General features: G+C 32.4%; 2 protein-coding genes across 2 annotated transcripts; both read right to left on the reverse strand.

The window, feature by feature from the left end:
- Window positions 1–2298: 2298 nt before the first annotated feature.
- On the reverse strand, window positions 2299–4596 carry LOC120274531 (probable indole-3-acetic acid-amido synthetase GH3.1). The gene is made up of 3 exons (XM_039281072.1): window positions 4291–4596; window positions 4098–4199; window positions 2299–3985 (listed from the first exon to the last, which is right to left on the reverse strand). Exons 1-3 carry the CDS (start codon window positions 4590–4592, stop codon window positions 2623–2625), a joined length of 1767 nt encoding a protein of 588 aa, XP_039137006.1. The 5' UTR covers window positions 4593–4596; the 3' UTR covers window positions 2299–2622.
- Window positions 4597–9942: 5346 nt separating this feature from the next.
- Window positions 9943–13430, reverse strand: LOC120274846 (probable cyclic nucleotide-gated ion channel 5). Its single transcript, XM_039281386.1, has 8 exons — window positions 13372–13430; window positions 13197–13265; window positions 12298–12874; window positions 12009–12212; window positions 11602–11906; window positions 11245–11356; window positions 10934–11170; window positions 9943–10727 (listed from the first exon to the last, which is right to left on the reverse strand). The coding sequence occupies exons 2-8, from the start codon at window positions 13253–13255 to the stop codon at window positions 10041–10043; spliced, it is 2181 nt and encodes a 726-aa protein (XP_039137320.1). The 5' UTR covers window positions 13256–13265; window positions 13372–13430; the 3' UTR covers window positions 9943–10040.
- Window positions 13431–13564: the final 134 nt, after the last annotated feature.

Consider the following 13564-nt stretch of genomic DNA (forward strand, 5'->3'; position numbering starts at 1 on the left):
ATATATATATAAATAATTACACTACAAAATTTTAATTAGTTTTTATCATACAAAAGATATCCCTTAAATGCCTGCTTCAATTGCTCTTATTTTCTTCTTCATCTTGTCATCATTTTTTTCTTCATATATTAAATTTTTTTTAACAACTAATAACAATTTATTGATTTTTTAAAAAAATAAAAATGTAAATTTTTTGTTTGTATATTGTAAATAATCTTGCTTGCCGTCCTAAAACTCTAAAAGAAACACAAGGACAAATTAAGATGATCAAATGGAAAACTATGTGTGATCATCCATTGAAAACCAAACTTAAATTAAATTAATGTTTATGTTGGCTAACAAACAGTTAGGTTTCATCACCAAATAAAATGAAACCTAATGTTCATGGACCACTTTCCACCTCCTTCAATCAAGCAAACAAGTAAAGCAGAGTTGGCATATATTGCAAATCATGTGTTTATCACTTTGTCCAACACTAACTAAATATAAAGCAAGATTATTAACTTTTCTAATCAATCCAAATCTCTTCAATGACATTTCTTAAATGACTAATTAATTACAAATCAATCACCACTTGGCTCCCTTAATTAACTTGAATTATAGACTTTGTGTGTTTTCATTTGTTACAAACAACTACATGGAAAATTAAATTACTTTATAAAATATGTGAATCACATGGTGGTCCAAGAGTTTGCTTGTTATGTTTAAAAACTTTTTCGTCATTAAGATAGTGACAATTGAAAATAATGCAAAAAAAGTATAAATGATAACCACAACAACAGTATATATGTAGAAATTAACTAGGCTAATAGTACAAAGGATAAGTTTTAATATATGCGATTAAAATAAATAAAGTTTTCATTGAATGACAGATTCTCAAAATTAAACATATCGAATCTTACCTTTATACCTTTGGTTAAATAGTGTTACAAAGGATAAGATTAGAACATAAATACACAGTAAAAAATAACACTTATCTTATAAACATTATTATTTTAATCAGTAAAAATTATGAGTAAATTATTTTAAAACCATATACTCCGGTTATTGTTTAATGAAAAAATCAATAATTGAACATATATACCAAAATTCCTATATATGCATAACTAACCAAAATTAGAACAGTTCTATGTGACAAAAATAAATATAAAATATCAATAAACAGTGGAATGGAAAGTATACACACACACATGGGATAGCCCCACTAATTAATGAAGAGAAAAATTAAGTAATAAGGAGCACATTAATTAGTAGTTAACTAATCCATTAAGCACTAATTAATGATTGAACAGAAGGTGATGTCCCCCCGACAATGCCTATCGTTGTTGAATCGAGGTCTAAAGTTAATGTCATTTATTGTCTAAGAATCAATGTAGGCATAATGAATATAATAATAATAATAATAATAATAATAATAATAATAATAATAATTAAGCATAGGTTCATTAACTATAAGATTCTCTAGAAACCAACTTCATGCATAGATAGTGGTCCATCTACTGAAAGGCAAGTTGGGATCAAGGTCTTCTTCCTAATGATAGTAGTTGGACCAAAATTAGGTCACAATACCATTGTTAGGTGTTTTGTATAAACAAAAATTTATTGGCTATTTAGTTTTTTATAAGATGAGAAAAAAATTTAAACTTATTTTTAATAAAATTATATACTCAATTGTGGAGTCATCCAATGTTGTTTTTAAGACTCACTCGATGTGATAAATTGACTATTGACAGATGTCATTATTTGAAAACCATATTTGTCTTATATGTATTTTTTATTTTTGATCTAGTGATTATTTTTTTTTATTACTTGAAACATATCTAATTACAGCTTGTTAATGAGTTGCATCCCAATTTTGCTATTTATGTTTGGTCATTTTTTTATCAAGACACTACTCATGTATTTATATTTGTCTTCTTTAATATATTTTAAGTAATTAATTTATTTTTTAAAAAAAGTTATATAATGTATGTTCATATTTTATTTTATTTCTAGATACCAAAAAGGAATCTTAATATAATAATGTGACTCTCAAAACTTTATCAATCACTTCACTTTTTTTATTAGCACTTCTTTTAAATGAATTTTTAAAAAAAGTTATATTTAAAATAAAAATGAAATAGTCTAGCGGTCAAGCGATTAAAACATTTAACTTCAGTCCATTAAAAAATTAAAGATATGATTTCCTCTCGATGTATCTTAAGGTGTAAATAAAATAATTGTTGTGACTCTGCATTGTAAAAAATAATAATAATAATAATAATAACAAAAGAAAAGTATGAATGTTATAGCCCAATATAATTAACTTAATTACATATTACATGCCATCTCCTCCATCCACCATGCCAACATTACCATTTATATACACACACGTAAACCAGAAAACAACCAAATAGACATCCATGATTAGACTCTACCACAACTCTTCTCCATTCCTTTCCATTTCCCAAACCCACATATTTACACATGCATAACAACTAACAACATTAATTCAAGCATTGAAATAACTTAGACATGCAATTAATTAATTCCATTACTACCACCACCACCACCACCATCACCATCATTCACTCTTTCTTTTTTTTTTCTTTATTTTTTGGGACAAATATCACCATCATTAATTCACTTGCCACTACTATTAGGTGTCCACTTAGGGCAAACAGTGCTGAAGTAACTTGAAACAACCCTAGAGTCAAGCAATTCCATGATAGGAGGAAAGCTCACACACCTTGGAACCTTATACTGGTTTATAGAAGCTCCTCTAGCAATGGCATAGTCCATAAGCTCCTCAAAAGTCCCTTGTTTCACAACCCTTATCTCCAATGGCCCTATTGATCCATCTGCCACCCTACTCTGCCTATACACTGCATTCATCCCCTCCTCCATCTCCAAACAACACTTCTCCATCACCTCCTTCTCCGGCCACCTCCCCTCCTTCTTCACCAGGAGCTCCCAGTATATAACATAATGTCCTGGTATCTCCTTAGTGTCGGCATAACTGGTGTATTCGATAATGCTTGTATCGCAATGTTTTTGTAGTATTGTACTTGCACGAGACACCGCTGCTTGCAACTCAGCTTCATCGGTTTTATCGGACTCGATACTGAGCAAAACATTCTTTCGTCGGATAAATTTGAATTGCGGAGCTGAATTATGGTAGCCTGTGCAATGGAGTATGTCTCCGACCATGTATCGATAAAGACCAGCATAGGTTGTGACCACTAACTCATATTCTTCACCAATTTTCACATCAGCCAAGTCAATTAGTTCAGCTTTGTTGGAGGAGTTTGTGGGGATGAACTCAAAGTAAGCCATGTTCGGCATGATGGTGTAGGAAACCTGTGAAGGATCGGACACTGGTCGGAGATTTAAACCGAAGTAACATTCCGAAGAAGCATACATCGTGCACGCCGTCGGCAATCCACCACTGTAATAGTCCAGAGTCGGTATGTACTGAGCCATGGCTCCGGTGACGATGACGTCGAGGTACTTAGTATTGGGCCAAATCCTCGGTATGATCTTCGACCAATCGTTGTTTATCGAGCATTGATCGGAAATGAATTTAGAGAGTTCAGTGTCTGGATGAATAATTCCGGCTAGTGATTCACGGACGGTGATGTCAGTGATCTTGTCGCTCAGTGTTCCGGTGGCGATGTCATGAGCAAGCTCTTGCCAGTGGAGTTGCAGGAAGCGAATTGCACGGAGGAGACCGGAAGCAAAGACGGCGCCGACACGAAGGACTTGGCAACGGTCATAGAGGCCACAAAGCATCTGAGAGTACATACTCTGGAAGGCATCCGGGCAAAGGATGGCTGAGATAGGACTAGTATAAACATTAAATGGATCGAAAGGCCGTGTTCGAAAATGCTCGCTTTTATAATAGCTTGTCAACACCGGCCTCGCCGTTAAACCTCCCGGCGTCTTCGTCTCCGATTTCACAAATAAAAAATACAATCCTTTCCCTTTATCTAATCCCTGCACATAACTGCATAAAATAACAAAGTTTTCAAATTAATTACTACAAAAGAACAAGCTCAAATCCACTTTTCAGTTAAACATATATATATATATATATATATATATATATATATACTAACAGATTCATGACCGGAGTGAGAAGGCTGTAAAGAAGTTGTCTTCGGTTGAGTTCTTGTTCAATAGTTGGCATTAGTTTCCGTTCACCGGCCGATGTGCCAGAACTATGAATTATGAAAACAAAACACATATCATCTAACAAATTAAACAGAAGAAATTAAGTATTACTTAGACTATATATATGTAAGTAAGTACCTGGTGAGGAATTCAGAAATGGGATGAGAGGAGAGGATGGGGGAACGGTCACCATTAGCAATACGTTGAATATCTGGTTTAAGGTCATCATAAGTGACAACAGGGACCTTAGACTTGAAAGCAAGACGGTCAGTGTCAGGAGTGATATCAAATCTTTTAAGGTACTCAGTGTTGAAGTTCTGAGTGAGGATCTCAGAGAGGACCTTGGCTTGGACTTTGTCTGTGTTCATGGTCATGTCTTCAATGAACTTGAGCTTCTCAGCATCACTGTTGCATGGTGGAGGACCTAAAAGTGGGGTCATTGTGCACTCTGAGCCCATTTTTATGGAGGGTTGTGGGGAAGTGGTGGTAGGGTTTATATAGTGGAGGGTGGTGGCCATGCAGGTGGAGGACGTGGGAGTGTAGGGTAGGGGTTAGGGGACAAAGTGGGGGCCCAGGAGAGTGTCATGGTTTAGTTCTGGACCAACATGTGGGGCCAGGGTTGGGTTGACACGTCATCTTGAACACGTGGCATGTGAGAGTCCGTTGCTGCATCTGGTCTATGATAGTGACCTTGTGTTGGAGGGGAGTGGGTAAGTGTAGGTTTCCTTGTTCCCTTGAATATATATTTACTGTACTTTTTATTGATTTATTTATGTTTTTTTTTTCTTTTTTTTTGGTGCTATAATTTAATCTCTTAAAATATTAAAAAAAATTATTTTTAAAATAAATTACTCTTTTGAATTTATTTATTGAATATGGGCAATTAATTTTATTGGACAGTTATTTATTTTAGTGATTCCGTCTTTTTATCCCTCATATTTTTCTCCTACCTCTTATTTATCTATAATGGTGATTTATCTACATTTTTTATTTTTATTTATATATTTACTTATGTATCTCTTTATTTTTTTTTTTCTTGTTAGGTTATTTATATTTGTATATGTAACAATTATACTTATAATATATTTTGGATGATTTAATTGATTTTTTTTAAAAAAACATACTTTAATCTCTTAAATTAATTTTTATTACTGATAAAATATAAAATATTAGTTTTATGTGTTGTGATAATGATATTGATGTAGATAATTTTTTGTTTTATTATAAAGTTCAATAAATTACAAACTCTCAACTATTACATTAGAAGGGAATCAAATCCTTCACCTCTCACTTTTTAGGAGTTGATGTGCATAAATTATTCGGATATGCATTAGAAATATTTGTTAGATGGACTCGAGAACAATAATAAACATAAAACTTAGTTCATACTTTCCCATTTAAGAATTGAAAGGAAATAATAGTCTTTTAGAAACTAAACCTCACATTTACTAGTTATAGAGAAAAGGTAAATTTTGTTATTAATTAATTATTTTAATACTTAAAAAAAACATTGAATTAGCAAGTCATATAAAACATTATGAGAGTGAGAAAATTGGTTATAAATTACAAGCAAGAACGGATGAAGAGGAGAATGTTATGTGCTTGTCCTCCACGCCACGCATCTATCTCTTTGCAAGGAAAGACCAATTAGGATGTGTTTTATTTCAGTTGATTTTTCATATGGTGGTGTAACTAATTATATTCTTGAAGATATTTATGAATAAATGATTGATGTGTGGAGAGGAATATATTCACAAATGTGGAATATATAAAGTTTTTTGGGTAGGCAAAACTTGGGATATATATATCTCTATCAACTGCTTTGGACAATGACTACATATATATAAATATAGACATGAAATGGTTTTAATTTGCTTGATGGTGAGAGCAATAGCATCACTGCTCACTTGTCGCCTCTTTATCTTTTCTTACTTTCTTTTTCTGTCTTAGAGCAAGGACATGTTTATTGTTTTTATCTTTTAACAATGACTTAATTTTACAAAAGATGCACTTGGGAGTGATTTAAAAGTGTTTGGATTACTTTAAAAAATAATAATTTTATAGAAATAGTTATCCTGAATTTTTTATTTTTATTATTTTTTTTATGAAGTTGATAACTCATTCATCTCAATTATTATGGGAAAAAAGTTAGGTTTATTTTATTTTATTTTTAATTATTTTTTTTAGAAGGTGACAAACATCGCCCCACAATGGGGTGTGAAGGGATAAACAGGTATAGAGGTGCACAGTTACGGTGGCTTAACGATCCCCTAGAGATTTATTAACTCGGCCAGACGTCACATGGGGCAATTAGATTCCTACTATATACACATCCAAAAGATATTTCAAGAACCAAACCAAGTTAATAAATCCCTCTTGCCTTGCAACCCTGGAGAGGAGGGGAACGACATCCTCCCATAAAGGGACCCATGAACAGTGAATGAACAGTACAACTACATTATTTATACAGTATGTATAGTATGTGCACAATTTTATAAGGGGCCGTTTGGTTCGTGGTAGTGACATATTACCACGTAACGAGATTACCATGGTAATATGAGTGAGAATGTTATGTGGTTGGGAATATTGCGGTAATTTAATATAACCATGTTTGGTTGGGAACTCTTATTACCGGGAATAGTTCATTACCGTGTTTGGTTGACATGGTAATCAATTTGTTAAAATATAAAAAGTTATAAGATTACCATGGTAATCCAAGATAGACACCAAATTTGGTGGTAATAGTATTACCACTTTCTTGGTAATATTTATAAGTTGGTAATGTGATATTACCATTCACATTACCACCGGTGCAATGCTAAACGTGGTAATATTTTCAGATTACCACGTAACACGTGGTAATCTTTCTACATTACTTCGAACCAAACGACCCTTAACAATATTGCTGATATAGGGATTTGACCCTGGGTCAGCTCATTTATTATCCAAGTAACATACTACTACACTAAGTGTTATTAGGAATGTGATGTTATTATGAATTTTAAATTGAAAATTTTTTAATATGGTATTTATAACAAAAATGTTGAAGCGATTGTTCAAATATAATAAATTAAGTTTAGAAGAATTTTCTATGAGAAACAATTGTGGAAAATTTTAAAATATTTTTTTAATTGATAAGTCTGTTCAAATGAACTTTAATTTATTTTTGCCTTGTTTATTATATCATATCATAAAAAATACATACAAATCATTTTTGTACACCGAACTATTAAATTTTTAGCATCCCTTCATATATGAATTGCCTTTATTCATGCTAGAGTTTGTGATCCAAATTTTATTTTATTCGATTCGAAAATTTCATGATGTAATTTATATGATTTTTGGAATTATGAATTTTTTTTTATTTGTGATGATAGTAGAGGGATTTGAGTAATACTAGTTGAAGGTGTAACCATGTAGAAGCCATACCTGAGTGGTATGTAACTATTTAGAGAATTTAGGCGAACAATTTGCATCTAAGCCATACTTGAGTGGTATGAAACTATTTAGAGAATTTAGGTGATCAATTTGCATCTAAGAAGTACTGGAACCAAGCTACGTTTTATATTGAAAAACTCACCAAGCTACGTTTTATATTGAAAAACTCAATTTCTCTCAAAGTCACATCTATACTAACAAAAACACACTAAATAACTTATGCTCTCTTAATTTCAAAGCTCTCTTTCTCTCTATATTTTAATTATCCAAACACTCTAGTTTTACTCTCCCAAATTAAGTTATTTATGTATTAAAACAAAATCCTCTCCTTCTATCTCTCCAATTTATCATTGTATTTTTTTGTAATAATAAGCGACAAACGCTTTTTAATATAAAGCAGTCTCGGGACAATAATGAAGCCCGTAAGTACAGTGTATGTACAGTACAAAAATAATATAAGAATCTCTGATGAATAGTGTATGAACAGTCGGGGAACAGTCTGCTGGGGAGGGATTTGAATCTATGACTTCCCCTTTACACTTTAGTGTAATATCATTGGGATATCTAATGGTTGACAAATTTACCATTGTATTAACAAGCACACTCTCTTTTATATTATATTATATATATATATACATATATGAATATCTTTGTGTCTCCATCTCATGGGCAGTGGAAAACAACATGAACCTTGACCTTGAACACTACCTAATTAATTATAAAACAAAGAAAGAAGGGGGACATGAAATGAATAATTGGCAACCAAATTGCATTAAAATAATTGAAACTCGAGTGTGGTCCAAGAAAGTTAGGATTGATATAATATGAAGAAAAACTTAAATTAGTTTTTCCTCAAGCTTTGCATTCAAACCCTAATTGGACTTTAATAAAAAAAAATTATAATTAATCCTTTTTTTTTTTTTTTTCCTTTTTAAAGAGTTGTGCATAGGTTAGCAAGCATGACCCTATGTTATTAATCCCACAAGCATATTTCTTGCCTTGTTTTTTTGTTGGATGGAGGGTAGACATACTCAAGCTTTTGTGTGAAGATCATTTAGATGCATGATCTTAAAAGTTCAATAACTTTTTTGGTGCTCTTTCGTTGATTGGTGGGTCAAAAATTTATGACTCAATTCTTTGTTAAAAAAAATAATATAGAAGAGTATTTATTATATATTATTTATATGTCGGTGGTAAATGCGAAGAAAAAATTCTTCGATTTTATTCCTTTTAATTCTCTTTTTTATTATATCAAATGAAAAAAATATATTTATATTCTTCATCGTCTTTTTTGAAAAAGTGAATGCAAGAAGTTGTATTATAAAAGAAAAAATAAAAAATAAATTTACATCTAATGCGGATGATATTGTTTTATATCTCTATATTATATTATGATATTGTTATATCATCTCAAATGAAAAATATACATGTATATTCTTTACTTATTTTGTCTTTTCTAAGAAACCGAAAGAGGAAGTAGCACTCTAAAATAATAATAATAATAATAATAATAATAATAAAATCTAATTTAATACATTAGATATGTTATCATGATGTTATTTTATATTTGTGTATTATATTATGAATACTTTTATTATATATATTTATTTTCTAACATGGATACACATATTTTATTGCTCATTGTTACCTCATTTGGTTATATTTTAATGTAGGTAAGTATTGTTTTCTTCTATGATTTTTATATAATGGTATCTATTTTTAATAAATAAATGGTATATATAAAACCTCTACAGGTTCTATGTCTTTACCATAGATTTTTTTAATCATCTGATTCAATTTTAGTTTTAAATTTTTTTTAAATTAAAAGAATGCAATGCTATGAAATTAGCATCCAAAATAGCATGAGAAAAGAAAAACAATGGCCTATGGAAATGTAGGGTTGGTGAAGGCCCTGAAGGACCCCAAAATGTTATCATTTTGATTATAAACTTAATTCACAAGCTAGTAATTATTGCAAAAGACATTTATACATTAACAGATGAAATTAGTTTATTTTCTCTAATGGATCTATACATTAACAAATGTGATAATTAACCAACAGCTAAGAAAAATGCAAGCAAACAAGCAAGTCTCTTAAATTATATGTTGTTTGATATATAAGTTGCAATATAAAAACACAAGCAACTCAATTTAAACAACATTTCAATGCCTTCATGAGTTTTCCCTCAAAAAGTTCAGACAAAAACACATGATCTTTGTTTATAGTTTGTGTTTGAATCATGAGCCCATGGAATGGCAATCACATTCCAATATTCTTCAGATATTTCTGCAGAAAAAAATAAAATCAAATTGAAGAACAATCCCTTAAATTTATCAATTCATTCACTCAACAATTCATTGCATGATGTAATACATTCTCATAATCTTTATAGTATATATCAGTCAATAATTCCCAATATCAAGTGAACATTGCAAAACTCTTTATAGTATCAGTAAGTATCATATGCAGTAAAATCAGGCTCAGATGGCTTCCTCGGCATCTTCACTAAGTCTCTGCCACTTCTAGCTCTCTGCCTCTGAACTCCTCTCATTGCATTCGTAGCGAAGCGCGATGCATATAATGTCGCACCCAAACTAGAAGAGCTACCGGAATTACTATCCGGGCTAGAATTACCCCCTTCCTCGCGCCGTCTCTGCTCTGCCGCCTTCCTTTTCGTATGCCTTCTCCATGCTGCTTGAATAAAACATGCAGCCCATGTCCTCCACTGCTGTGAATAAAACCGAAATGTATGTTGAACTTGTTTACTATGTAGACGCCTAAATTGACTAGCTACAAACTTCAATTCATCGGCTCTCAATGCGAATGTTTCTACTTCGCATAATGCTCTCACAGTCCGTGTCGATGACGGGAGGTTTGCACTTGATTTGGGGTCTAAAGCCCAAGTTAGTAACTCCTCGCCGCAGAAACCTCCTTCCTTCAGTAATCCTCTATTAAAAAAACCACTCCTACCGCCGTCAGTAGTCACACTCTCCATCCGGCCTCGTATTACAAACAACATTTCATCAACAGGGTCTCCTTCTCTTATAATGTATGTATTTTGCGTGTACAAACTCGGTTTCAATCTCTCACATATTGCATCCAACAGCCTCTCATCCATGTTCGCAAACAGAGGCACCTGATCATCATAAATATTATTAGATAATTAATAATCCCACATCAGTTAATTTGGAAAATATTGATTTGAATATATAAATTTCGGTTTCTTGTCCTATAAAATTATAAACTTAAGATTTTGAGTTGAATCAGATCTAAATAATATGTTTGGTTTGCATCTAACATATATTATATCAAAATTAGTTGATTGCTACATTGATCGCTCACCCTTCTAACTAGACCCAAACAAAGATGTCGTTTGATGTCCCTTCGGAGATCTTTGGGCAAAGATTGAACCAAACTTTCTTCATCGACGCCTCTTGTCTCCATCCACTTGTATTGATCGTATCGCCTAACACGTTCCCTAAGTTCAGGCGGCAGCAGCCGATGATGCATCCATTGCTCTGAGTCCCGCCTTTTAACTCTCATTTCTTCAACCCGTACGCTCATCGATTGAAGGTAAGTCTGCAGACAGCATTGAATTAAAATTTACCAATGAATAGCCAAATGTAAAACGGAAAATCATCAGCTTCTTTTACCTGCATATTACCGATGAGAATTGAAAAGAATATCAATCCAAGAATCGAAAGTATTATAGCAAAGACATTTTCCACATAATATGTGGTTGTTTGAAGCCCCTGACCAAGTGTACTGTTGAGCAACAGAAAACAAATCAGGTTGTTTAGTGAATTTAATGATATCAAAAGTATCAGAAGTATAAAGAATACGATTGTTTATACATTGTTAAAGCAAGAGAAACACTTGAAATTTCTCGATCATAATCATAATATAGAGTTTAGATAATACATTCAGTGACAGTAATATATGAGAAATAAACTACTTCATATCGGCATTACATTAAAGAACCGAACTAGTGCAAAAATGAGAATTCTTACCTTAAATTCTGTAAACCCCACCACAAGCAATAAAAGAATTTGTTGGTGAAGCTCTTATCTGAAACTATTCCTGATGTAAATGCCTGTGCAAAGATACCGAAATTGAATTGCGGGTTATTGCTGTCTACATTGCATTCAGCCGTAAGAACTTCGCTGCTCACATTTTGCCATCGATCAAAACCGTCTAAATGGCCATTGCCGCAGTACAAGAAATCCACTTTGCAGGTACTGTTGTTTGCACAAGCTAAATTCCAACATGTATCTTCCCGTTCGATGGCAAATAAGTACCAAAATCCACCACATGCCTAGACACGAGTAACACCGAATGCGCATACTCATCGATCAAACTAATAAAAATTCCATTTATCAGATTAAAAGAAAGAAACAAGAATTAAAGAGAGACGCACATGGCTTGCAAGCATAAACCATGCAAGATAGTATAGAGCACCGGCCCATGGACTACTAGCAAAGAAACCATCAGTTCTTCTCATCTCTTTCATCAATGGAATTATTCGAATAAATCTCGGAATAATTTGGAGAAAGCAAATATAGCCTAGTGCTCTCTTTGTATCGGCAACATCTGAGGTGAGAAAATATCTCCAAATAGCAATCTATAAAATGGTAAGAATGCCAAATTTATCCAGAAACACAAGTGATTAATAGCAATTAGAGTTAAAGAGTAAAAATTCAGCTAACCTGAGACAGAGGTAGTACCGAAAGAAAGTCGAAGATGAAATTATGCTTAAGATATCGATTGGCTATTTGTTGAGGATCAATTACAAGCTCACCTCTACCAAATACCCGGGACGATGGAGCAATGTATGCGGTACGAAACTGGAGAGCTATACGAACTAGATATAAAGAATCGATCAATGACCGTAATGTGATTGTTGCAATAGCTAAACCTCCATGTATGCTGAAACAATTAGAGTCTTTATCGACTATAGGGAGATATAAGAACAGCGGATCAACGGCAAATGAAAAAATGTATAATATGATAAAGAATCTGTTCATCCTGAGAAGGAATTTGTCTTGAGGATCGAATATTTTTTTCTCAGATTGTTCAAGGTCTTCAGGGAAAACAGCTCTAGCAACTCCGAACCGAAGTGATCGGCCTAGTGATCTAAGTCCTTCGGAGCCCTTAAGAACACCCCTTTTAAAGGACTTTGATGTTTTGTCTGATCTAAGGCCTAAGGCCTCGATACTAAATCGACATTTCTTCATTCTGCCTATATCAGAGGTAACCGATAATCTTGGACTTGAATCCTCCAACCTACCCATTAAAGACATCAATCAAACAACAAACAATTCAATAACATAAAAATAAAATCATCGAAGATTAAATTTACTCATTTGACATGGATGAAAAATTGATAAACATGAAACAATTGTGCAAGTTCTTCATATCAAATCTCCGTGGTTAAAAGATTAATTCAATAACAAGGAACAAATGATCTAAAAAATAAATTATTGTGACAATCAATTGAATGCTTGAATGAAACTCTAGTAAACATAAAATCACAACAATGCATCCATTGAAGAAATGGTTGAAAGATTAAAAAAGTAAATAAAATTTCTCACAAAATCAGACTCACCTTACAAATTTCTCTTTGTGGCCATCCATAAACTGAGCTTTGGAACCGCAATCAAACATCTTGTGGTACCTAAACAACAGATAACAGAGGGAAAAAAAACAACAAATTTATTTGGATTCAAACAATAATAAACTAAAGGATTAATCACAGTTTAAAATCAAAGTGAAGAGATTACCAGAATTTCTCAACTGAAGGAGACTAAAGCTTTGAAAGTTCATGACATTTGAAGCTTATGAATCTCTAATTCAACATAAAAATAAGAATAAAAAAAAAAAGCTAAAGATTAATTATCATTTACAAGGATTTGAGATAAAAAAAAATGAATGTAAATGAACAAGAGAATAAAAAAATTAGGGGAATGTTGAGGA

This window comes from Dioscorea cayenensis, chromosome 13, assembly GCF_009730915.1.
Source record: "Dioscorea cayenensis subsp. rotundata cultivar TDr96_F1 chromosome 13, TDr96_F1_v2_PseudoChromosome.rev07_lg8_w22 25.fasta, whole genome shotgun sequence".
Taxonomy (NCBI): Eukaryota; Viridiplantae; Streptophyta; class Magnoliopsida; order Dioscoreales; family Dioscoreaceae; genus Dioscorea; species Dioscorea cayenensis.